Raw genomic sequence first — 26,839 nt, 5'->3', positions numbered from 1 at the left:
TTGATGAAGTTGGTCTACGGAGGGTGAAAAAGGAAGAACATAACAACAGAGCAGAGAGACTGAGTTTAGGGTCTGACTGTTCTCTACATGTTAAAATATCACATTTTCTTTCTCAGTCTTATCGTGCACACCAGAGACAGATCTAAAGCCTGATGGACCAGCGACATTAAGATGATCTCTGCCTGCCTATTATGGACTTATTATGGAAACTGGAAATTTTGCATTTCTTCCGTCTGGGAGCGGGCGCTCCGCACCACGCGCCTAGGGATAACAACTGGGACTTGCTATGCTCTCTTAAACCAGACAAAGTCAAGTTAGGTGTGTCAGTTATCCCGTGAGACCTTTTGTACCAAACCCATTAAAGTGTTTTAGGTGCCAAGCTTATGTTCATGTTGCAGAAGTGTGTAGGAGGGAGATTCCTAGATGTGCAGGAGGGCATGAGACAGAGGAATGTGTAGTATCGGTGGAAAGAGTTGTGTTTGTTAACTGTAGGGGTACCCATTGTGTTGGAGATCAGAAGTATCTGGTGAGAGAAAGGAAGGTTGAGGTTGCCAGGATCAGAGTCTGCCTAAGCAGAATTAAAATGAGCACACTGCTTTTTCTAAAAGAATGTTTAAAAAAAATACATTTCAAACTCATTGTCAGTTACAAGTGTGGTTTTTCCTGTAGGCTCCACTTTATTTTATTTCTTTATTTCTTACTAGCTAGTCAGCATCTCTTTTTAGTTGTTCCCATTGACATTGCAAATAAAAGGACTTGTAGCCCAAACTTCATTCGAAATGAGGCCACATACCCTTTATAATCTGTTTTTGCAACTGAATCTCTCGCCGGGTGCGTTGGCGCGTGCCTGTAATCCAAGTCACTGGGAGGCTGAGGTTGGCGGATCGAGTGAGCTGAGGAGTTCTGGGCTGTAGCGTGCTATGTCGAGCGGGTGTCCACACTAAGTTCGGTATCGATATGGTGCTCCTGGGGGAGCCCGGGGCCACCAGGTCGCTTAAGGAGGGGTGCACCGGCCCAGGTCGGAAACGAAGCAGGTCAAAGCCTCCGTGCCATCCAGTAGTGGGATAGCGCCTGTGAGTAGCCGCTGCAGTGCAGCCATAGCAAGAACTCGAAACCTAATCTTTTTTTTATTGATTTAGTTGTATTTTGTTAGAAATAATGTATTTCTCGGTGGATACTATGCAAAAACTCGAGCATTACAAAGAGTAAAATAGAAAGCAGACGAACACATTTAGCACGTACTATTCTCTGGAAATGGATAATTATACCGACCCCTACTGACGAAGGGAGAGTATAGTAGCTACAATATTTATAACAGCTGATGTTACCACACAAGAACCAGCAGATGTCAGTAATCAAAAGGCTTTGCGTTTATATTTTAGCAACGAAACCCGGAAGTACTCGTTTTGTCCCTCAAGTATTCCCGTAGAACTGGGGTCTACCAAATTTCTATGTACAAATAAGAAAACAAGGTAAAGCGTATAAATTAATATTTCGTAAGTAATTTATCTTAGTAGTTTGACTAAAGTGTATATGTGTGACATATACTGACTGTTGAGAAGCTTTGTTTTGGCATAAGAAGCTAACATGCTATTAACGACAACAAATCAAACGCTAACAACAAACTTGCCTGCTATCTAAACTAGCCACAGTTTTCAATCGACCTTTTTAGCTGAGATGGGAATGAATGCAGTAACAAGGTACTCTGTTGTAGCTGGTGACGTTTGTTCATTTTTGTAGGGGTATAATTTGTGGAACGTTCCAACAGGAATCTGTTCCCAAAACTTTGTAAAGTACAAGGTAGCCAGCAAACAACTATTACAAAGTAGCATGATTAATTCACCTAGCTAACTAGCTGCCGAACAGGCATCAACTCACCACGCAACTTATTCTTAATGTTTGTCCATAAGCTACCAGAGTGAGGACAGACATTCTTTGGAATAAACGTGTTTAGTGAAAAACGTAATTAAATAGCCCACTCCCTACAGTTACCTGGTATCTTATTATGCCGCTATAAAACTTTGTATGCGTTGTTTGTTGGCAACCTTTTTATTGACGACGTTTTGTAACAGATTCCTGTTGGAACGTAACACATTATACCCACCCTTTTTGGACAGAACAGTGGTGTTGTCTTGCTAGCTAGGCGGCCATCTTTATTGATGCTGCATTAGTTAAACATTTAAACATGGCTAGAGGCTGTACAAGTTAGCCAGCTAACTCGGTAATTTACAGAGATACCTGCAACTATGCGAAGCTTGTTGCGTGATTAACACTGAGCTAACGGGCTAACAGCTCAGTTGTTACTTAATAAACTTCGTATCTAGTATGCACTTATTGTTTTGTTGAAATGTTGGTTGTTAGTTTCAACAAGTTATTTTTATTTATTTATTTTTATTTATTTCACCTTTATTTAACCAGGTAGGCTAGTTGAGAACAAGTTCTCATTTGCAACTGCGACCTGGCCAAGATAAAGCAAAGCAGTGTGAACAGACAACACAGAGTTACACATGGAATAAACAATTAACAAGTCAATAACACAGTAGAACAAAATGGGCAGTCTATATACAATGTGTGCAAAAGGCATGAGGAGGTAGGCGAATAATACAATTTTGCAGATTAACACTGGAGTGATAAATGATCAGATGGTCATGTACAGGTAGAGATATTGGTGTGCAAAAGAAGTTATACAGTTAGCTAGTCCATTTAGGTTGACTATGAGTTAATGAATAGGAAGCACAGGATGCTTATGATTATTCTCACCCCCACTCTACTAGGATATCTCAGTTAACAGCTAATTTTGCTCAGTAATGGAAAGTGTGATTCATCCCTACAGATCTCTCAAGGCGTAATCCATGCTTTCAGATGAGCTTGACTCCAAACCCGAGGTAAGCGCTCCACATTGTTCACCTGCCGACACTAATACATAGTAGTATGTATTTGTGGTCTTCCATTTGCACATACAGATCCACCCTTAGCTACAGAACTGTTTGATGAATTATCTTGCTTCCTCTGCTTCTGCAGCTGCTGGTTCAGTTTGTCCAGAACGCTTCCATCCCCCTGGGGCAGAGTCTGGAGGACTCTGATCCCAAACACACCTGCCTTCCTCTGCTGGCCCCTGCAGATAGCTCCCTGTGCACACAGCTGGCCCTGACAGGTCATACAGATCCAGCAATCATCACAGACAATGACTGGAAATCATCATAGACAATCTGCCATACAATAACCTTGTGTTTTTCAGATTATATATTGCTACTTGGACTAAATCTCTCTTAGAACCTACTCTCTCATTGGTTCTCTAGCCAACTAATTACTCCACTAATGTAATCTGTGATTGGTTCCCCAGAGGGTGGTCTCAGTCATGTGTCAGCGAGGTCTCTGTCCCTGTCAGAGTTTGGGGGAGCAGAGCAGAGCCCCATGGAGGTGCACCCCCATCCCCGCAGCCCTCACACCCCCCCCAGCCCATCTCCTGTCCTCCATGACCTGCAGCGGTCAGAGAGCAGCTCCTACGTCCTCCTCAACCTCGCCAAAGGTACGGAGACGCAGGGCCCAAGCAACCATATTAAATACAGTGTTATTGATCCCATGCGCCGAATACAAAAGGTGTAGACTTTACAGTGAATTGCTTACTTACGAGCCCATTCCCAACAATGCACAGTTAAAAAGTACACTGATTGAAGTGGATTTAACAAGTGACATCAATAGGGGATCTTAAACTGACCAGGTGAATCCAGGTGAAAGCTATCTCATTTACATAACTATTCACACCCCTCAATACTTTGTAGACACACCTTTGGCAGTGATTACAGCTAATTAGACAAATTCAAAAGGCACTTGCACATCTGAGGTGTCTTTGTTGCACGTGCATGGTAACAGTGTAATAACACAAGAGAAAAAGAAACCTGCACACTGCACTTGCTAGTATCACTGCTCTTTAATAAGCTTTGTGTCGGCCTCAAGGCCTTTATTTTTTTTAAAGCTCTGGTGAAGGCCATGAGGCCGATACATACAGCTTAATAAAGAGCAGTGATGCTAGCAAGAGCAATGTGCAGGTTTCTTTTTTCTCAATTCATTTGTAAAAAATAATTTCACTTTGACATTATGGGGTATTGTGTGTAGGCCAGTGACCAAAAATCTAATTTTCATTCATTTTAAATTCAGCCTGTAATACAACAAAATGTAGAAAATGTCATGGAGTGTGAATACTTTCTGAAGGCACTGTTATGTAACACTTAACAGTTCTATCAATTATATTTCTACACAGACAGCCCCCTTTCCTTCAGGGCATGCCTGATTATTGTGCTGTAATGTGAATATATGTATTGAAATGAATTCTTTAGTCAACCGTTATCTGTACTGTGGTGTGACAAAGCAGCTTTGCAAATACACGACAAGGGTTATCATCTCATCTCCTCTGCACACTCTGTGGCAGACTCTGTCTCTGCCGGGCAAATTATCCAATTTATTGTCTTATGACGTTTTTTTCTTTACATTTTAGGGCTGAGATAACATGTGACAATGACACTTAATCACGCCCTGACAAACTCTCTCCCTCCTTGTCTCCCTCTCCCTTCACCTCTAATTTTCTGTCTCTCCCCCCCCCCGTTCTCTCCATCCCTCTCCTCCCTTTCTCCCTCTCTCTCCAGGCCTGGCAGCCTCCTCTGAGCCACTAATCTTTTCAGCAGATGGGACAGAGGAGGAGGAAGAGGAGGTGATCTTGTCTGGGGACTGTTGTGTGGATGGCACTACCCCCTGGTACCTGCGGGTACAGGAGTTGGCACACGACAGCCTCATCGCAGCAACGCGTGCACAACTGGCTAAAGATGCCAAGGCTAGCCAGGATGCCAGGGCTGGGAATGGCAGTAACAGTAATGTCACTGACTTTAATGGGTGTGGGTAAATTGACTTTAATGGGTGTAGGTAAATTGGCTTTAATGGGTGTGTGTAAATTGACTTTAATGGGGGTGGGTAAATTGGCTTTAATGGGGGTGGGTAAATTGGCTTTATGGGGGGGGGGTGGGTAAATTGGCTTTAATGGGGGGTGGGTAAATTGGCTTTAATGGGGGTGGGTAAATTGGCTTTAATGGGGGTGGGTAAATTGGCTTTAATGGGGGTGGGTAAATTGGCTTTAATGGGGGTGGGTAAATTGGCTTTAATGGGGGTGGGTAAATTGGCTTTAATGGGGGGTGGGTAAATTGGCTTTAATGGGGGTGGGTAAATTGGCTTTAATGGGGGGTGGGTAAATTGGCTTTAATGGGGGTGGGTAAATTGGCTTTAATGGGGGTGGGTAAATTGGCTTTAATGGGGGTGGGTAAATTGGCTTTAATGGGGGTGGGTAAATTGGCTTTAATGGGGGTGGGTAAATTGACTCTAATGGTAGTTCATTGCCACCAACGGATCACTGACTGAAGAGCAGGTGTGACATTTAGCTGATACTGACTATATAACAGGAAGACTTCTGTTTATGATATCACATTCCCTCTCTGTTTCTGTTGCCTAGGTGACCACCTGCCCAGCTTCCCGTTGGAGGGTGTGAAGAGAGAGCAGCCGACGAGGACCAATCGTACGCTTTCTTCTAAACAGAACCTCCGCTGCTCCTTTGAGGGCTGCTATAGAACCTTCACTTGGCCTGCTCACCTCAAATACCACCTCAAAACACACAGGTACACACACACCACACACACACACACACTCAAATATCACCTCAAATGTTAATGTGTGTGTGTGTGTGTGTGTGTGTCAGGAACGACCGTATGTTCCGGTGTGGGGCGGAGGGCTGTGGGAAAAGTTTCTACGTGCTGCAGCGTCTTCAGGTCCACATGAGAACTCACAACGGAGACAAGCCTTTTTTCTGCAAGGAGAAGAACTGTGGCAAGAAGTTCACCACCGCAGGAAACCTCAAGAACCACAAACGCACACACACAGGTGGGGACAGTGACACACACTTAGAGGTACACAGCAGTAGAGCACATAAACCGGAGCGACATCTGTTTTAGTCTGCTCTGTATCCTGTAGTACAGCATAGAAGTAAAGTGAATGTCTTTCATATGTTTCAGCTGTTTTCAGTGCTGTGGAAAGATATGTGCTTAGTGTAGGAGAGTGGTATAATGCTTGCTCTGTGAGAAAGTGTTATGATTCATGTGTGTTGTCTATAGGTGAGAAGCCTTAATATGTACCTTCTAGCGTGTGATCTTTAATTGGTGTGTGTGTTGTCTATAGGTGAGAAGCCTTAATATGTGCCTTCTAGCGTGTGATCTTTAATTGGTGTGTGTGTTGTCTATAGGTGAGAAGCCTTTCTTGTGTGAAGCAGGTGGCTGTGGTCGTTCCTTTGCAGAGTACTCCAGTCTACGCAAACACATGCTCGTACACTCAGGTGAGAACACCACACCCACAGATAGGTTCATAAATCTGAATTGACCTACTAGCATAGGGGTAGGCGACCTTGGTCCTGGAGGGCCGCAGGCACTTTTGATTTAACAGACCTGGAAGACCAGGTGTGTTGAATTTAGGCAATCACTGAAATGATCAATTAGCTCAGTTGGTCAGGTGTGGTGCCTGTGGCACTCCAGGAAACGGGTTGCCCACCCCTGTACTAGCATTTAAACACAGTTTCAGCTTTTCATTCTATACATAGTGAAATGACAACAGCTAGGTTGCTTTGTTAACTACCGGTATTTTAACAACTGAATATGTGGAAGTCGAGTTCCTACCGTGCACGAGCACATTTCAAAAATGTAATTGTGGTAAGTCAGTTAGATAACTTTAGCTTCAGTCTGTGTCACTGGCTGCATCTCAAATGGTACCCTATTCCCTATATAGTGCACTTTTTTTTTGTTTTTGATCAGAGCCCAATGGCCTTGTGCTCAAAAGTAGTGCACTTTATAGGGAATATGGTGCCATTGGAGACAGTGATAAGTGTCCCTGTGTATGAATGTGTTCTAGGAGAGAAACCCCACCAGTGTGGTGTCTGTGGAAAGACGTTCTCTCAGAGCGGCAGCAGGAACGTCCACATGAGGAAGAGACACGGAGAGGAGGTGCTGGGAAACGAGGGCAGAGAAACAGGTAGCACAGACACACACAAATTACGGCAATGGTCACCAACCCTGGTTACAAGCATTACAGGGCGTGCAGGCTTTTCTTCCAATTCCAACCCAACACACTACATATAATTCAGCCGTAGCCTTGGAGTTTACCTGTGTGTGTCTATGTATAACCGGCTCGTTGTATTCCATTTGGAATGTTCGATATAACACACACACACACCTCTGTAATGAACAGTATGGCACCTCTGTGTGATTGACAGGCGAGGCTCTGACACACAGCAGTTTGCTGGAGGCTGACGGGTCACCTGACGACACTATGGTCACCATGACTACGGGGGTGGAGCCCATGAACCTACACCACGCCATGCTGCGAGAACAAGGTAGTCACACACACAGTCATACAAAACGTTTCACAAATGCAAAACCCCAATAAATCACATTTATTTGTCAAATGCGCCTAATCAACTGGTGTAAGACTTTACCGTTGAATGCTTAACACAGTCCAATCCCAATACTCTTAAAGGGATAGTGTGGGGATTTCTGGGGACACGAATGAGGTACCACACATTTCCCGATGCTCCTGCAACAACCTTTATTTAATTTTAGAGCATAGTTTCATTCATTGTTTAATTTCGCCTTACTAAGTATTGTTGATATAGTTTCATATCTCGTTGCTCTTCCGAACGGTAATAATGGCAGTGAATTGCTGAATGGAGGATTTCTAAAGTAGGCCGTAGCAAAGCCTAAGTCTGCTAAGGTGATCCAAACTTTTCTTAAAGAGTTTGCCGTACGACAGCTGCCGTTTTTTCAATCCAACAAGTAGGGCATGTCCATCACACTTATACCCGCATTGACAACAGACTTCTTTCCTCTGTACGCTCATACAATTCCATTGTCATATCTGATCACGCCCCTCTGACTTTATAGCTATCAGTTGGTGTTGGGACTGAGCCAGTTGGTGTTGGGACTGAGCCAGTTGGTGTTGGGACTGAGCCAGTTGGTGTTGGGACTGAGCCAGTTGGTGTTGGGACTGAGCCAGTTGGTGTTGGGACTGAGCCAGTTGGTGGTGGGACTGAGTTTTAATACGCGCTTGCTGTCTGAAAGTTTTTTAACTTCCTGACTGCTCAGATGTGATGTTTTTATAGCTAATGACAACACCCCGACATTTCAGCATCTGTTCTGTGGGAGACTTTTAAGGCCTACATTAGTGGTCAAGTAAAATCATACACTAGTTTTGAAACAATTGATTCAGTCTCCAAGCTTCAATTGGAGGAACCTATTACCATGGAAGATTGTAATTAAAGGTGGTAAATGTCCTGGATCAGATGGATACCCAATATAATTTTATAAGAGTTTCTGGATAAATTAGCCCCGCTCTTGATGAATGTTTATTGAATCCTTTAAATCAGTCTCTCTCCCTCTATCCTTAAAACAGGCCTCCATTTCAATTATATTGAAAATGAATAAAGACCCTCTCTCCTGCGTGTCCTGTCGCCCAATCGTACTGCTCAATGTAGATGTTAAGCTCTTGGCTAAACTATTAGCTATGCATTTGGAGTCGGTCTTACCATCTGTTATTTCCTCTGACCAAGCAGGTTTTATTTAAAAAAATAAACATTCTTTCTCATATCAGATGACTCTTTAATGTTATGTAAAATCCTTCTATCTCAAAGCTCCCAGATATTCTAATCTCGCTAGATGCTGAGAAAGCTTTTGATAGAGTGGAGTGGGGCTACCTTTTTCATACCTTAGAAAAGCCCTAAGACCACTGAACATCTAATCAAATTGCTACCCAGACTACTTGCATTTCCTCTCTTCGTTTACACTGCTGCTACTCTCTTGTTATTATCTATGCATAAGTTACTTTAATAACTCTACCCACATGTGTATATATCACCTCAATTACCTCTACTAACCGGTGCCCCGCACATTGACTCTGTACTGGTACCCCCTTTATATAGCCTCACTATTGCTATTTTACTGCTGCTCTTTAATAATTTGTTACTTTATTTCTTATTTTTTTAGGTATTTTTCTTTATTAACTGCTTTGTTGGTTATGGCTTGTAAACAAGCATTTCACTGTTGTATTTGGCGCATGTGATGCATTTTTCAAACCATCCCCAACAATAAAAGGTATTATTTCTTATAGCTATGATCAAATTTACTCTCTTCACAATCCTCCATTCGCAGCTATTAAAACTTTATGGGAACATAAAGTTTGAGTTTACTGATGACACAAGGGAAGATATTCTGCACTGTGTCCACTCCTCTTCTATTTGTGCCAAACATGGTTTGATCCAATGCAACATCCTACACTGCTCTCACTGGACTAAACTTTGTCCCGAAGCAAGCACCAATTAACCTGGAGCTAGCCCATGCTAGGCCCATCTCCCATCAGCCACTCCCTCCTGGACCCCTTTTACTGCCGGTACGGGGTACGGAACCCCGCCAATTCTTCACGACTGGACTACCGACGTTATCTGCTCGAGGGGGTTACTCAACTGGCTCCTACGTCGCGACGTCCCCTGAATGCCCATCTGCTAGCCTGCTAGCCGCGGCCCGCTAGCTGTCTAGAGCATATCGGACTGTTAGCTAATAGGTCCACCGGCCAATTTCTCGTGCCACAATCTATTTTGCCAATCGGCCTGGGCCCCTTTTACCATACGAAGCCCTGCTTATCCATCATGACTGGTCTATCGACGGATCCGCACGATGAGGCTAAAACAGACTTTCCTCCGTTGCGACTACCCTCTAAGGCCCTTCTGCTAGCTTGCTATCCCCGTTCTGCTAGCTGTCTGAATCGCCGTGTCTCCAGCCAGCCCAATCATTCACTGGACCCTTATGATTACTTGGCTACGCATGCCTCTCCCTAATGTCAATATGCCTTGTCCATTACTGTTCTGCTTAGTGATTATTGTTTTATTTCATTGTAGAGCCTCTAGCCCTGCTCAATATGCCTGAAGCATATCCAATCCAAAATTAAATATTGAATTTCCTTTGGGAACAAAGTATCCATCACTCATGCTGCCTAACATACCCTTGTAAAACTGACCATCCTACCGATCCTCGACTTTGGCGATGTAATTTACAAAATAGCCTCCAACACTACTCAACAAATTCGGAGGTCGTCTATCACAGTGCCATCCGTTTTGTCACCAAAGCCCCATATACTACCCATCATTGCGACCTGTACTCGCTCGTTGGTTGGCCCTCGCGTCATACTCATCGCCAAACCCACTGGCTCCAGGTCATCTACAAGTCTCTGCTAGGTAAAGCCCCGCCTTATCTCAGCTCACTGGTCACCATAGCAGCACCCACCCGTAGCACGTGCTCCAGCAGGTATATCTCACTCGTCACCCCCAAAGCCAATTCCTCCTTTAGCAGACTTTCCTCCAGTTCTCTGCTGCCATTGACTGGAATGAACTGGAAAAATCACTGAAGCTGGAGACTCATATCTCCCTCACTAGATTTAAGCACCAGCTGTCAGAGCAGCTCACAGATCACTGCACCTGTACATAGCCCATCTGTAATATAGCCCACCCAACTACCTCATCCCCATACTGTATTTATTTTCCTTGCTCCTTTGCACCCCAGTATCTCCACTTGCACATTCATCTTCTGCATGTCAATCACTCCAGTGTTTAACTGGTATATTGTAATTACTTTGCCACAATGGCCTATTTATTGCCTTACCTCCCTTATCTTACCTCATTTGCACACACTGTATATAGAATTTTTTCTACTGTATTATTGACTGTTTGTTTATTCCATGTGTAACTCTGTGTTGTTGTATGTGTCGAACTGCTTTGCTTTATTCTTGGCCAGGACGCAGTTGTAAATGAGAACTTGTTCTCAACTAGCCTACATGGTTAAGTAAAGGTGAAATAAAAATGTAATTTAAAAAATCAGGCTTTCTAACATCAATCCTGATGTGGACCTTGTCAGCGACAGGTGTCGGCAAGCGCCTGCTTCATTAATACATATGTCTTGTTCCTGTTCTTCTCCTCTGCATAGCTATTGGTCTGTCATATTTGATACCACATCTAAACTATTACAAGTGCATTTTGCTCCTACTTCCATAACATTATTTGGGGTATTACTTGATACTATAAGACTACCAAAATACATATCTAACTGTGTAGCCTTTGTGAGTTTGGCAAGAAGGTTGAATTTACTTATGTGGAAGTCGCCCTCTCCTTCTGATTTTGTGTGGACTAAAGAGATCTTACATTTCAGAAGATAGGGAATATTCTATGGGGTTCTCCTGACAAATTCTACCAAATGTGGTAACCTTTCTTCACCTATGTAGAGACATTGCAATTTCCCTCTACAGTAAACTGCCTACCTAACCTTTGTATTTAATTGATCTACCTTAGAAAAAATTATAATAAAACAGGCTAATATTAAACACAAGCCATGTTTAAGTTTTTTATTTTCATATGGGCGTATATATTCCTACCTCATCAAAAAGCATGATCCCATGGTATATCGAATGTATAAAACCACATGTGCAATGCAATGTAGTGTATTTCAAGCATTGTTTACTGTAACTGAAATACATTTTTTAAAGGGATAGTGCCAGATTCTGGAAATCTGTTTTTTCCACCTACGTGGATTTAGATGAACTCGTGGATACCATTTATATGTTTGTCTAGTATGATGGAAGTTAGCTTGCGCGCTAATAATAACTAGCATTAGAGCTATGACTGGAAGTCTACCATTAGCTGTGTAGAACTGAACTTCCTTCATACTGGATGCAGAGACATACAAATTGTATCCATGAGCTCGTCTGACTCTGCATAAGTATAAAAACTGTTTATTTGCCAGATCCCTTTAACAGTTAGCGATGGTGTTATATTTTTCAGGACTCAAACCAAGGGCATCGTCCAAAACCACGGGGGGATATATAGCCTAACTATGGCCATGTTATTTAATTACCCCCCTGTGCCTTCTGTCTCGTCTAACTCATTTCTTCTTCCCTTCGTTTTAGGCTCGGCAGACTCCGTGGTCGTTCTCTCTCAACCCCATGACATGGTCACCATGACAACGACAAGCCACACGTACGCAGAGGATGTCGTGGCTTTGCTGTAGTCAAGGCTGTTGTGCAAATCTCTGTTCACACTTCAGGAAAGTAATTTGAGGCAGAATTCTACATGTACTCTCTGCATCCTTCACCGTGGCTGCTTTAAGACAGGCAGCCCAATTCAGATATTTTTTTTCACTAATTGGTCTTTTGACCAATCAGATAAGATCTGAAATTATGTGATTGGTCAAAAGACCATTTAGTGGGGAAAAAAAGATCAGATTTAGCCCTGTAGATATGTAATTAGCTGCTGAGGGTTTTATGAGAAGACTGTAAAATGTTCTAGGACTTGTACAGACAGACAACTTTTTCTGTAGTTTATAAATATAAGGAATTATCAGGTGACTTTCCAAAGAAATAAAGACAGGTATACTATATTAATATGTTTGTCATTGTTAAACAACATACTAAATCAACTCTGTAAGCTTGCCTGGGTGCAGATAAGGCTAAAATTCAGTGATCTTTCTTTTGCTAAACAATGTAAAGGCTGATGCTTTTTAGCTTAATTCATATTAATCAAGAGCTCGCATCAATTCCTATCGTTGAGGTTTAGCACTAAAGCACGATTTGAAATTCAAGGCAATGTTTCCACATTGGGACTTCGTTCACGGTGAACGCTGCATGTCGGCTCAATCGGAAATTATCATTTCAATCGCACTATGGAGCTGAACTTCTGCAATGCTCAATAGCTGACAAACTATTTGAAAATGTACATTTAAATGTGCTCCACAGAAATGTACTCAGTCCCCAATCATTAAGGAAACCGTTTCAAACTCACAAGTTGCTATTGGAATGAAGGCACAGCTGCACATAGAACAATGGCACACTCTACACACACACACACATACCAGCTTCTATTTTTTTATTGAAATCAAAATATCCAGATTTGTACAGTAACAAAACTGTTGAGTTTCAGCCCCCAGTGCTTTAAGAGATGTGTATATAATACAAGGCTACAGTATAGCAGCCAGTCACATGAAAACAACAGACCTACTGAACTATAGTACCAGTTATGTGTGTTGGGTAACAATAGTTGTAACAATTGTAATGTCATCTCAAATGTAAAATGCAAATATGGCATATCTTTAAAACATTACATTTCACAAGACACAAAGGCTTATCAGTTTAAAACAAGTATTCCTCAGTCCATTTCTTGTTGAGCACCATGTAAACCACTGATCCCACCTGCCCACCCAACCCTGTGGCTTATGTCTCTCAGTGGATCTTTAGGTTCTGGAAGTGTTTGAACGTGGCACCTAACGCCCAGCTTGTCTCAATATTGTTCACCTTCTTAGTCAGCTGGAGAAAGGAGACACACCAAATCACTCATGCCTTTTTGTATTTATTTAAGTAAAACTGTCTAACAGATCTTGTCTGACCATTTCTTTGTTGCTAGCTTTAAAAGTGTGGTTTTGCGTTACTGAATTGCCAAAAGGACTATTCCATTATGACTTGGCGGTCTCACCTGCAGTACAGTGTTCTCTTTGAAGCCGAAGCCATCTTTGAGCAGACAGGTGATGTAGGTCATGTCCATACACAAGAAGGGGCTGACAGGACGGTACTTAGACATCTTGTTACACACTGGAATAAGAAACAAATCCATTGCCAGATCAGTGCAGTAAAGGGAAATGAAGAGAGGTGACTCCCGTAAGCCATCTTCTCAAGCATAGCACAGTAAGGGATAGATTCTATCAGAGCTGCACTAGCCAACACCTGCATAGCTGTTGTTTTGATGGTGTGGGAAGGAAACCGTGTTTGAGCAGACAAATCCACAGGCGGCTCCCGGCATTATACAAGGCCTAAGCCTTGTGCCCACAAGTATGTATGCGTTCTACCAGAAGTCCATTCATTTCAATGGGAGGCAATTCACACAGCTGGGACTCATCTGCCAGATTGCGATGCGTGCATTGTGTTTTTGAATTATTTTTTGCTCAGAAATCCTGGGGGGCCAAGTTGGGGAACCCTACACAGTAATGATAAATCCATTCCTATGGACAGTATTTCTATTACATATATTTGAAATGTGTATTTCAATTACTTCTGAGTATTATTACATTGGGCTGAATTGCACTCCAATGTGCTACGTAACAAAATACTTTCAAGAGCTGTCATTTGTATTTTCAAAATAGAAAATACTTTTATATCCCATTTTTCATAACGGTTGACCATTTTGTTGCTCCCTTTCACCTGGAGTTGGCATCAGGAGTCAGTCTAAATTAACCTAATGGAATTGTATATGTAAAAATGAACAATTGCAAAGCATGCAGAGTATTATTCTAATTATATGCGGCATGAAACAAGGCCAATAATAATACACAGTGTGCTAAGCAGTTCATTTTGGTATGTTACTAATTTTTTTGTATTTACATTTTGGTCATTTAGCAGACACTTATCCAGAGTAACTTACAGTCAGGGCACTCAACTAAGGTAGATAAAATAAAATGTTACTGAGAATGTTGCTGTTCAGGCCGGCTACTTGCAAATGCATTTATGTATTTTAAAATACAAAATAGAGTTGAAGTTGGGAGTTTACATACACTTAGGTTGGAGTCATTAACTTGTTTTTCAACCACTCCACAAATTTCTCGTTAACAAACTATAGTTTTGGCAAGTCGGTTAGGACATCTACTTTGTGCATGACACAGGTCATTTTTCCAACAATTGTTTACAGACAAGACTATTTCACTTATAAATCACTGTTTCACAATTCCAGTGGGTCAGAAGTTTACATACACTAAGTTGACTGTGCCTTTAAACAGCTTGGAAAATTCCAGAAAATGATGTCATGGCATTAGAAGCTTCTGATAGGCTAATTGACATCAATGAGTCAATTGGAGGTGTGTCTGAATGTATTTCAAGACCTACCTTCTAACTCAGTGCCTCTTTACTTGACATCATCGGAAAATCCAAAGAAATAAGCCAAGACCTCAGGAAAAAAAATGGTATACCTCCACAAGTCCGGTTTATCCTTGGGAGTAATTTCCAAATGCCTGAAAGTACCACGTTCATCTGTACAAACAATAGTACGCAAGTTTAAACACCATGGGACCACGCAGCCTTCATACCGAATCAATCCCAGAACAACAGGAAAGGACCTTGTGAAGATGCTGGAGGAAACAGGTACAAAAGTATCTGTAGCCACAGTAAAATGAGTCCTATAATGATATAACCTAAAGGCCGTTCAGCAAGGAAGAAGCCACTGCTCCAAAAAAGCCAGACTACGGTTTGCAACTGCACATGGGGACAAAGAATGTACTTTTTGGGGAAATGTCCTCTGGTCTGATGAAACAAAAATAGAACTGTTTTGCCATAATCAACATCGTTATGTTTGGAGGAAATAGGGGGAGGCTTGCAAGCCGAAGAACACCATCCCATCCGTGATGCACGGGGGTGGCAGCATCATGTTGTGGGGGTGCTATTTCACAAAATAGATGGCATCATGAGCAGGGAAAATTGTGGATATATTGAAGCCACATCTCAAGACATCAGTCAGGAAGTTAAAGCTTGGTTGCAAATGGATCTTCCAAATGGACAACGACCCCAAACATACTTCCAAAGTTGTGGCAAAATGACTTAAGGACAACAAAGTCAAGGTATTGGAGTGGCCATCACAAAGCCCTGACCTCAATCCTATAGAAAATTTGTGGGCAGAACTGAAAAAGCGTGTCTGAGCAAGGAGGCCTACCAGCCAGCTGTCAAGAGGAATGAGCCGAAATTCACCCAACTTATTGTGGGAAGCTTGAGGAAAGCTACCCAAACATTTGACCCAAGTTAAACTATTTACAGGCAATGCTACCAAATACTAATTGAGTGTCTAAACTTCTGACCCACTGGGAATGTGATGAAAAAAATAAAAAGCTGAAATAAATAATTCTCTACTATTATTCTGACATTTTACATTCTTAAAATAAAGTGGAAATCCTAACTGACCTAAGACAGGGAATTTTTACTTACAATAATTGTGAAAAACTGTATTAGGCTGATGTGTATGTAAACTCCCGACTTCAACTGTACATGTATTTTATTTTCATTTCAAAATATAAGTATTTGGTTGTTTATTTTGATACATCGATCCTTATGATATTTTGTCATTTTTGCCCATCTCTGGCTATGCATATCATTACTCATCAGACTTAACTCGTTCTCACCCTCTTTAGCTCCCTTCTTAAAGTCTCTGACCTCCAGCATTCCTCCTTGGGTCCCATCTGAAAGAGTGGAAAGACGGGGTTCGTTAATCTTTCCTTCAGAAACACTGTCATTACACTGTATCATTCATTACAATGAGAGCAGGGCTACACAGTACATCTCCATCATACTAATAGGGCCTGCAACCTTTCTCATCATGTTACTCACTGACGAGTCGACGACCACGGACACCACTCTAATAACAACCTAGAACTCATCACACCACTGAGTCTGAGTCAGTTACTTCAGAAATTAGTCATTGTTCCCTGTCGAGGGAGGAGGGGAATGAATCTCCTTCTAGGAGTCATTATACTAACTGTGTGTGTGTGTCCTCTCACTAACCCCGTTTATACCTGGTTCTAACATGCATCCTTTGTCCTGATCTTATCCACATTCCAATTGTTCCCACATTGAAGCCATTGCATCTACACATGGTAGTAAAATGGGTCTCTTATCCGTCCACTGTGTCAGCATTGTGACTAGATATCCGGGTCCACTCTGTATGAAAATTATTTTACAGATATTTGAAAATATTACTTATTTATTTTAAGACACACATTGATGGCATAAATCAATGGTATAACGTGTCAATGTTTGTAGAGGGCGGGATAATGATGATTTAAATAGTTTCACTGTCCCCATCTTTCTACACTTTAGTAAATTGGAGAATATAAAATATATACCCTACAGGGCTCTTCTGACATTCTCCCGAATGTGGCAACCTTTTTCTTTACCTATGTAGAGACAGTGCAATTATAACAATCATAGAGCCCCTCACTACCTCCGGAGGTGGTCAGGTCACAATGTGTCTTAATCGTCTACACCTGTCTAAAATTGTGGGCACAATCAGAATGTGGACAAGATCAGGACAAAGGACGAATGTCGGAACCAGGTATAAACAGGGCTACAAATGCGTCCAATGCTTGGATGTAGTAGAAGTTGTGTGTGTGTGTTCTCACCAATAAGGCCTGCGTCCACGGCTCTGTCAAAGTAGTAGGAGAAAGCATAGAACACACTGGTGTCTTTCAACTCATAGGGCTGGTGAACTATTCCCTTTACTACATTCAACACCTCCTGGTAACACAGCTTGTATCCTGCATAACCTGGGACACGGACCGAAACAGGATACTGTTATGAGCTCAAGTTTTTTAATCAATGCAATGTAGTTGTATAGCACTTTCATACACATTTATGACAGACTGCTTTACAGAAACCCCAGGTAAACCCTAGTACCCTGCATAGTAAGACACTTTGAGAGGTACCAAGTTCAGCATGCTACGTGTTGTGTTGCCACCAAAATAACTGTTCCAAGGTACATTTTACACACACCATACGTAAAATGTATGCACGCATGACTAAGTTGCTTTGGATAAAAGCGTCTGCTAAAGGGCAGATATATTATTATTAAGGTTGTTTGACTACAGTACATATTTGATGGCAGTTCTAGCAGATCCAGTGAGTTGGTTGACTCTCACCATTAGGTATCCCGCTGACTGTGTAGGTGAGTCCTCCAAAGCTCCACTCCTCTCTGAACTTCTTGGGCAGACAGGCGCTTTTGAACACTCTCCACTCCAACCCTGTAGCGTAAAGTAACAAAATAATGATGAATGGGGGTCTATGAATAACAGAAAAGTAAAAAGCATGTTCTAAAACCTATATTGTGTGTGAATTGGGGATTCTAACATGCTGATGATGATATGTAAATGAATGTTAGGGGTCGATTCAATCTGTATTGCTGAAGTTCAGCGTTATAGCGCAATTGAAATTTAAAGGTAATTTCCGATTGAGCCGACATACCCAGAGTTTACTGTGTGTGAACGCAGTGTCCGCTAACGCGGGAACACTGCCTTTAAATTTCTATCGAAGTATATCGAGCCATCACCTTCTGCCCCCAGTGCTCCTAGGGCTGCCAGTCTGGCTGCCATCAGTCCATTACCCAGATAGCTGTCAATCAAAGCAATCAATTAATAGTTATTTGGATAGTACTTTTACAAACTATTACAGGTTTGTTGTATAGAACAATTACTTGTGACTGTTTATACTTTCTGCATCCGTGGATATAGAATGTTTACCTGTGAGTGTACAGTTCATATGTAGAGTTGAACATGTCAAATCTGGCAATGTAGTCAGCAGGAGAACTTACAATGGTTTTCTGCACAGGAAAAATAAATATGTGAACAAATGTAATTAACATTCCAGAAAAAATTAAATACATGTATGTCTAACTGATCTTGTGCCTGGCAAATGAAATGTATGCATGCATGACTAAGTCGCATTGGATAAATGGCATATATTATTTTATTATTCATATTCAAATATAAACACTGTATCAACATAGTGTAGAAGCACAATATTGAAAATAAATCAGGTTGTACAAATTAACCCTAACCTTGGATTTGGGTAGAAAAGTGATTTGAGTTGATCCACCCCCCAGATCTAGAATCCCCACTGTGTTCCTGGTCTCAGCATACAGGTGACCTAAAAAAAATATATTCCCATTTGAATCAACTTTATTGACAAGTTCCCTCTGAAGACGGTGAGATAGGAATCAGTCACACTTGTGATTTGGTACAGCCCAGGATCTGTATCCAGAGGTGTGAAACACTCTATAGAGATCTAAGAAAGATGATAGGAGTCCCTTTCAGGAATAAAACCCTGCTCAATATCGACTCTGGCTATACAAGTTGAGGTTATCTTCTGGAGAGCCAGGGTTTATGAGAAGAAGAAAAAATGCCATTGCCATTTCAGATGTCTTTGTGTGTGTGTGTGTGTGTGTGTGTGTGTGTGTGTGTGTGTGTGTGTGTGTGTGTGTGTGTGTGTGTGTGTGTACACACACACACTGCCGTTCAAAAGTTTGGGGTCACTTAGAAATGTCCTTGTTTTTTGAAAGAAAAGAGCATTTTTTTGTCCATAAAAATAACATCAAATTGAGCAGAAATACAGTGTAGATATTGTTAATGTTGTAAATGACTATTGTAGCCGGAAACGGCAGATTCTTCGTGGAATATCTACATAGGTGTACAGAGGCCCATTATCAGCAACCATCACTCCTGTGATACAATGTCACGTTGTGTTAGCTAATCCAAGTTTATCATTTTAAAAGGCTAATTGATCATTAGAAAACCCTTTTGAAATTATGTTAGCACAGCTGAAAACGGTTGTGCTGATTTAATACAATACAACTGTCCTTCTTTAGACTAGTTGAGTATCTGGAGCATCAGTATGCTGATGCTCCAGATACTCAACTAGTCTAAAGAAGGATTATTATTGTTTCTTTAAATCAGCACAACCATTTTCAGCTGTGCTAACATAATTTCAAAAGGGTTTTCTAATGATCAATTAGCCTTTTAAAATGATAAACTTGGATTAGCTAACACAACGTGACATTGGATCACAGGAGTGATGGTTGCTGATAATGGGCCTCTGTACACCTATGTAGATATTCCACGAAGAATCTGCCGTTTCCGGCTACAATAGTCATTTACAACATTAACAATGTCTACACTGTATTTCTGATCAATTTGATGTTATTTTTATGGACAAAAAAATGCTCTTTTCTTTCAAAAAACAAGGACATTTCTAAGTGGCCCCAAACTTTTGAACGGTAGTGTATATACATATGGCCAACACTACACCCTTAGATAATTCGATTATAACCAAGAATGCATTACAATATGTGCTATGACAAGAAGTTACAAGTCTCACCTGTCAAAAAGTTCACAGTAACCCACGCCAAAATTCCTATGAGAACAAAAAAGTTCAATTGAAGTGGGGTTAATACTGATCTGACAATGCAGTTTAGTGCACTTAACTTACAACTTGTTTGACATGCATAAGCATTCGTTTTACATCTGTGAGAGGGCTATCATTTGAGAGACGTGGTGAAAATGCTGACAAATCAATTACACAATGACACCACACGAGGCTTGGTAAGCCACTAAATCCATTCACCACATAATTACACGTTTTTGAGATGTAACCAACACTGCCTCTAACGACAACAACCCTCTTTTTCCAACAGCGTCATCATAACAGATCAGGGTAATCTACAGTAATTTAGTAAAATAGCCTCAGGAAAACCAACACAATGAAAAAGAAAGAGCACAGCAAGCTGTAGAAGGAGAACAGTGACTGATGCTATCAGGAGGAGAGCACTGTTGAAGCCTGCAACCGAAGTGCTGATGAATAGGTTTGACTGGAGGTTTACTGGGGGGTTATTGGGAGACGAGACGTTACCTTCATTTGTACCATCCATTATGCTGACGCTGTCGTCTGGGATGAAGAAGGGAGATTCATCAAACACGTCCTGCACCTGAGGGGTGGAGTGGGAAGATGGAGAGAGACAACAGAAAGAGTGAATGTAGTGTCAACACCTTCGGCAGTGCCATACTTGATTTAATAGTGCTGTACACTAGCCCCGTATCAGACCTAGCAGTGCCTTAGCCAGTACCTGTTCCAGCAGAGCCTGGGCTTTCTCTGGGGGCAGCAGCCTGAATCCTGCTGTAGCTTTCAGGACCAGTGGGGTTCTCTTCCAATCCAGCTGTGGGACAGTCTTCTTTGCCACCTTAAGAAGCTGCCTCACTGTGTACCCACCCTGGCGAGATAATGTGGTTGTGTTGATGATGATGAATTTGAGTCAAATCTATTTGAAGTGTTTTGGGAATATTAGAATATCACTTGCTGCGTCGACAATTACAACCACTGCTGTACTCACCATTTCAGGCATGTCTGCGTATGCCGACAGACCAGGCTTGATGGAATGGAACATCTCATTATCCAACACTGGTAACTCCTCTGTCAGAAAAATATACAAATTAACCATTAGTCAACAGATAAAGATATACAGTTGAAATTACAAAATCCACTCGAATCAATAAGCATTTAATCTACAATTTGCAAACATTAATGATGTTTTATGAAGATGGGCATTTAGTGTAATGTTCATTGACTAGGATCTAATAATAAACATATTTAATTTAGTTTAATAAATGGGCAATTCAATACCACAACATTGCATACAGTAACACATCTGGGAGCATCAGAATGTTAACATAACTTACCAGGGTCTTTCTGTATGAAGGTGTAGACATGGATGCGTGTCCCAGTGCTGCCAGCGTCAAACATTACCCCGTAGAAGATCCGGCTGGAATTGGCCGGACGGCTGAGGCTGGGGAGGAGGTTACCCAGGCTGGCTGAGAAATCCAGGACAGAAGCCTTGGGCTGGAGCTGGGCATGGGACAGCCCTGTCAGAGCCAACACAACCAGAACCAGGGACAGGACCACTGCAGGTAGGAGCGGAGCCTGGAGAGACATCTTCACTCTGGCGAAGGAGCAGGAGATGAGTGTCCCTCTGATGGGTATGAAGCCAAGAGATTAGGCTAAACCTGATGGACTAATGGGTATCTTAGTCAACTCAACTAATAGAAGAGTGGAGACTGAGGCAGTTGTGTAGAGGAAAGTTTAGTTTAGCCAACAGCACGCTAGATAGCCTAATTGACACTGCTTCTGTGTCCTGATTTAACTGGATAGAAGATACAACTAGAAGCAACAACCAACAGAAGAGCCCCAAAGCAATAACATGCAGTTATATGCCCTTTGACCACACCCTAACTAGCCATTCACCAATCAGAAGTGAGCCCTCTGGAGGATGAAGCGCACACTTCCACCTTGACACTTCCATTAGCAGGATTATGTTAGACAAATGTACAGTACTCCCCCTCCCCCTGGTTCCTACATTCACTTTTGAGCCAGGAGTGTCACCAAATCTGTGTTATATTCATTAGCTATGTTGTAGCCAATTGTCAGTGGTGAAAAAAGTACCCAATTGTCTTACTTGAGTAAAAGTAAAGATACTTGACTCAAATAAAAGTCACGCGAGATGGGCCGCACAACAAACTTCCCATGGTGGCGAGAGGATGGCGATGGAGCGACTCCTTCCCCAGACAAGGCTCGAGCCCAGCCCCGCTTCGCACCCCAGCCCGACTGACCCAGCCCTTAGAGCCAATCCTTATCCCGAAATGACGGATATTTTTTGACAATTTCCCTTACCTACATTGTTATAACATGCTGTTCACCTTGGAGACCTACTGTAGATATGGGTACGGCACAGCATGAGATTTACACCCTCTCCCCAGATTTTCAAGGGCCAGGGAGAGGCCACCGGACGCGGCCAAAACTGCAACGCTTTCCTGTGCTTGGGCCCCTCTCAGGGTGAACCCATTCCAGGGCACCCTACCCGTCACAAATAAAAGAGAACTCTCCCGGGGCTCCCCGGGGCTCTCGCCAGCTTCTCCGGGATCGGTCGCGTTAACGCACTGGATGCCTTGCGGCGCTCGTCTCCGCCAGTCCATGGACATTCTGAAAGTAGTTTGAGGTCAGTAAGTCACATGACCAAATAGCCATTGAAATTAGAATTTTTACAAACTTCATAAAAAATTGTGTGAGATGAAAATGGACAAACTAAAGGGTGTACAATATATAAGGGTAGTCAGTAGACATTCTGAACCTTGTCTGAGGTCAGTAGGTCACATCACCAAGGAGCTATTGAAATTAGAAACATTGAAAAACATTGAAAATTCATGTCAAATTGTCTGAGATGAAAATGGACAGACTAAAGGGTGTGCAATGTGTAGGCCCACTGTGTGAACAACAGTAAGTCACATGACCAAGGAGTTATTGAAATTCAAAAACTTTTAAAAATCATTTAAATAGTGCGAGATGTAAATAGACTAAAAATAAGTGTGTGCAATGTGTGTCTTTTCCATCGGGTTAGCTAGAAGCAGTTTTGAAAGTTTTAGGAGTAATGGTTAAAGAGCTATTGAAATTTGAAATGTTTTATTTGTCACTATGTTGACGGTCCCTAACTGCTGTTGGTGGATGTAGGGAAAACTACAGGCGAATATCTGTTGAATATCCAACTTGAATCTGTCTTTACCTCGGTGAATTCAAATGGGTACAAAAGTTGATAGCTATTTAACTCATTTCTGAAGTTGACCCAGGCCGTTGCATGACTTGCAATTGACAAACTTGCTAGCAAGCTAATCCATGACTTCTTCCTAAGAAACCACAAAATCTGTCATTGTACATTTAAAAAATATAGACATTTCTTCTAGGGCAACACATGTAGTCCCATCCATAAACACACATATCGATCTAGCTCACTCACTTAGGATGTCATTATTCATTTTGACATCCAGCTATTATCAAGCTCGACAGCTACTCACAGCTGGTTGTCATACTTCATCAATGTTATGATCACACAAGTGACCTTATGGCTCTGTCGAACTACTGACCAAATAAACATAATTCTAATGTAGATTGTTGTTTTCCATGCATTAGGGTAATCCTGCTGACAATCCAGAGAATGAACATGCTGAGAAAACAGAACAATCAGCCCACACATATTCAGCATGTCCGATGCATTCAGGAGAAACCCACTGTAATTATGTTTGTGCCAGCACAGCAGAAGCATATTTCTATTGTTTTGGTTTTGCAACAAGTATAATGGTCTGTCTGTCAAAACAGAGGGATTTCTTAGGCAGCAAAATACCAGGCTTTAAGGCATTCCCTTATGTAGCTATTGCTTGTGGGTGAGGATTAGTCTATGGACAGATAATCTTAAAAGTTTGAAACTCTGCCATTTTACTGTTCACATAGGGACCAATTCAGACTTAGGAAACATCCTATACATGCCTTTCCTACACACATCCCAGTAGTTTGTAAGTCGCTCTGGATAAGAGCGTCTGCTAAATGACTTAAATGTAAATGTAAATGTAGTTGGTATTGGACACGTGAGTGGAAAGGCTAAAGCAACAGTAGACGAAAGTTGAGGGGTGAGGTCCGGAGGTGCAACTGTGACAGCTGAAAGTCTGACTAATGTGGTTTTCCAACACCAAGGCTCAGATCAATCCTGCGGTCAGTGGTGATTTTAACATGTGAATCTTGGTGGGGCAAAAAAAAAACAAATTTATAGTTGAAGTAGTAAGTTTACATGCACCTTAGCCAAATACATTTAAACTCAGTTTCACAATTCCTCACATTTAATCCTAGTAAAAACTCCCTGTTTTAGGTCAGTTAGGATCACCACTTTATTTTAAGAATGTGAAATGTCAGATTAATAGTAGAGAGAATGATTTCAGCTTTTATTTCTTTCATCACATTCACAGTGGGTCAGAAGTTTACATACACTCAATTAGTATTTGGTAGCATTGCCTTTAAATTGTTTAACTTGGGTCAAACGTTTCAGGTAGCCTTCCACAAGCTTCCCACAATAAGTTGGGTGATATTTGGCCCATTTCTCCTGACAGAGCTTGTGTAACTGAGTCAGGTTTGTAGGCCTCCTTGCTCACACACGCATTTTCAGTTCTGCCCACAAATTTTCTATAGGATTGAGGTCAGGGCTTTGTGATGGCCACTCCAATTCCTTGACTTTGTTGTCCTTAAGCCATTTTGCCACAACTTTGGAAGTATGCTCAGGGTCAATGTCCATTTGGAAGACCCATTTGTGACCAAGCTTGAACTTCTTGACTGATGTCTTGAGATGTTGCTTCAATATATCCACAGAATTTTCCCCTCTTATGATGCCATCTATTTTGTGAAGTGCACCAGTCCCTCCAGCAGCAAAACACCCCCACAACATGATGCTGCCACCCCCATGCTTCAAGGTTGGGATGCTGTTCTTCGGCTTGCAAGCCTCCCCCTTTTTCCTCCAAACATAACGATGATCATTATGGCCAAACAGTTATATTTTTGTTTCATCAGACCAGAGGACATTTCTCCAAAAAGTACGATCTTTGTCACCATGTGCAGTTGCAAACCTTAGTCTGGCTTTTTCTATGGCGGTTTTGGAGCAGTGGCTTCTTCCTTGCTGAGCGGCCTTTCAGGTTATGTCGATATAGGACTCGTTTTACTGTGGATATAGATACTTTTGTACCTGTTTCCTCCAACATCTTCACAAGGTCCTTTGCTGTTGTTCTGGGATTGATATGCACTTTTCACACCAAAGTACGTTCATCTCTAGGAGACAGAACGTGTCTCCGTCCTGAGCGGTATGACGGCTGCGTGGTCCTATGGTGTTTATACTTGCGTAGTATTGTTTGTAGAGATGAACGTGGTACCTTCAGGCATATGGAATTGCACCCAAGGATGAACCAGACTTGTGGAGGTTTACAATTTTTTGTCTGAGGTCTTGGCTGATTTCTTTGGATTTTCCCATGATGTCAAGCAGGGTTAGGGGGTTAGGCACTGAATTTGAAGGTGGGCCTTGAAATACATCCACAGGTACACCTCCAACCTCCACAGGTACACCTCCGATTTTCCGATGATGTCAAGCAAAGAGGCACTGAGTTAGAAGGTAGGTCTTGAAATACATTCAGACACACCTCCAATTGACTCAAATGATGTCAATTAGCCTATCAGAAGCTTCTAAAGCCATGCCATCATTTTCTGGAATTTTTCGAGCTGTTTAAAGGCACAGTCAACTTAGTGTATGTAAACTTCTGACCCACTGGAATTGTGATACAGTGAATTATAAGTGAAATAATCTGTCTGTAAACAATTGTTGGAAAAATTACTTGTGTCATGCAAAGTAGATGTCCTAACCGACTTGCCAAAAATATATATAGTTTGTTAACGAGAAATTTGTGGAGTGGTTGAAAAATGAATTAAATTACTCCAACCTAAGTAGTGTATGTAAACATTCAACTTCAATTGTAAGTGGAATGCATGCCAGAAATGCCACTACACAACACTAAACAATATATTGATTGCACTATAATGGTCATAAACGGTGCCCACAAACTGTTAGGGCCTACACATAAAGCTGTCCCAACAGCAGTCCCAACATTTTACCACTGCTACACCTGGCTATCAGGTGAGCCTTATCTGGCAGTGAAACAGTTCATTCTGCCTCACCTTTTAAAAAACATAGCTTATATGGCTGACTTGTTTAAACAAATGTGGTTTCTACTGACAATTGAGATGGACAAACTATGGCGGTAAGGTGGATGACAAGCGGATAAGAGTTTAGTTAGTCAATGTAACTATTTGTTCATCACTTTTGAAATGTACAGCAGCAGAATTCAGAACATGGGTCATTCTTACAGTGCTCTCCCTGTACACCAAGTCAGAACCGTGTAAAGGGGGCATATAAGCAGATAATGAAAGCTCTTGCAATATTCAATGATTACATTTCTCTAAAACAGGTTATAGGCTACAGTAGAAGTCAGAACAGTGGGCTAAATTAAGAGAGGTAAATAGACCAAATTATTAGGGTGAGGCACATGGGCTGCTAACATCTTACTACACAACATACACTTGGTATTACTTTCTTAGCTACAGTATACATATCTCCCTGGCATAGTACATCATTTATGAAGCAGCACATAATACATTTTGGAGCTTAGCTCACTTGAACAGGAAGGTGGCGGGGCGGTCCTCTGCGTTAACATTGACAGCATGGTAAATGTTGAATGTTTATCATTTTAAACCTGGAAAAGAGCTCCTTAATCACAGATTATGGGACCACACAGCT

The 26,839-nt window shown here is 41.7% G+C and overlaps 2 protein-coding genes across 5 annotated transcripts; one reads left to right on the top strand and one right to left on the bottom strand.

The window, feature by feature from the left end:
* The first annotated feature begins 839 nt into the window (after window positions 1-839).
* Window positions 840-13,491, top strand: LOC123995295 (zinc finger protein 410-like). 4 transcript variants are annotated; one of them, XM_046298807.1, is made up of 11 exons: window positions 840-1,073; window positions 2,834-2,885; window positions 3,022-3,154; window positions 3,344-3,529; window positions 4,644-4,889; window positions 5,498-5,660; window positions 5,741-5,922; window positions 6,281-6,370; window positions 6,940-7,059; window positions 7,301-7,420; window positions 12,031-13,491. In XM_046298807.1, exons 2-11 carry the CDS (start codon window positions 2,853-2,855, stop codon window positions 12,129-12,131), a joined length of 1,374 nt encoding a protein of 457 aa, XP_046154763.1. In that variant the 5' UTR covers window positions 840-1,073; window positions 2,834-2,852; the 3' UTR covers window positions 12,132-13,491. The 4 variants fall into 4 exon arrangements, with proteins under 4 accessions (XP_046154763.1, XP_046154764.1, XP_046154761.1 ...); XM_046298808.1 differs by lacking the exon at window positions 840-1,073 and adding an exon at window positions 1,368-1,472 and having other exon boundaries at window positions 4,644-4,865; XM_046298805.1 differs by lacking the exon at window positions 840-1,073 and adding an exon at window positions 1,368-1,472.
* On the bottom strand, window positions 12,971-24,296 carry LOC123995296 (ectonucleoside triphosphate diphosphohydrolase 5-like). Its single transcript, XM_046298810.1, has 13 exons — window positions 21,369-24,296; window positions 21,023-21,102; window positions 20,759-20,902; window positions 20,545-20,620; window positions 20,014-20,049; window positions 18,698-18,786; window positions 18,381-18,460; window positions 18,191-18,252; window positions 17,784-17,885; window positions 17,268-17,411; window positions 16,272-16,328; window positions 13,589-13,704; window positions 12,971-13,422 (listed from the first exon to the last, which is right to left on the bottom strand). Exons 1-13 carry the CDS (start codon window positions 21,619-21,621, stop codon window positions 13,339-13,341), a joined length of 1,323 nt encoding a protein of 440 aa, XP_046154766.1. The 5' UTR covers window positions 21,622-24,296; the 3' UTR covers window positions 12,971-13,338.
* Between the last annotated feature and the right edge of the window lie 2,543 nt (window positions 24,297-26,839).

The sequence above is a fragment of the Oncorhynchus gorbuscha genome, linkage group LG14, assembly GCF_021184085.1.
Source record: "Oncorhynchus gorbuscha isolate QuinsamMale2020 ecotype Even-year linkage group LG14, OgorEven_v1.0, whole genome shotgun sequence".
NCBI classification, from domain to species: Eukaryota; Metazoa; Chordata; class Actinopteri; order Salmoniformes; family Salmonidae; genus Oncorhynchus; species Oncorhynchus gorbuscha.
This window is presented reverse-complemented; position numbering and strand designations above follow the sequence as displayed.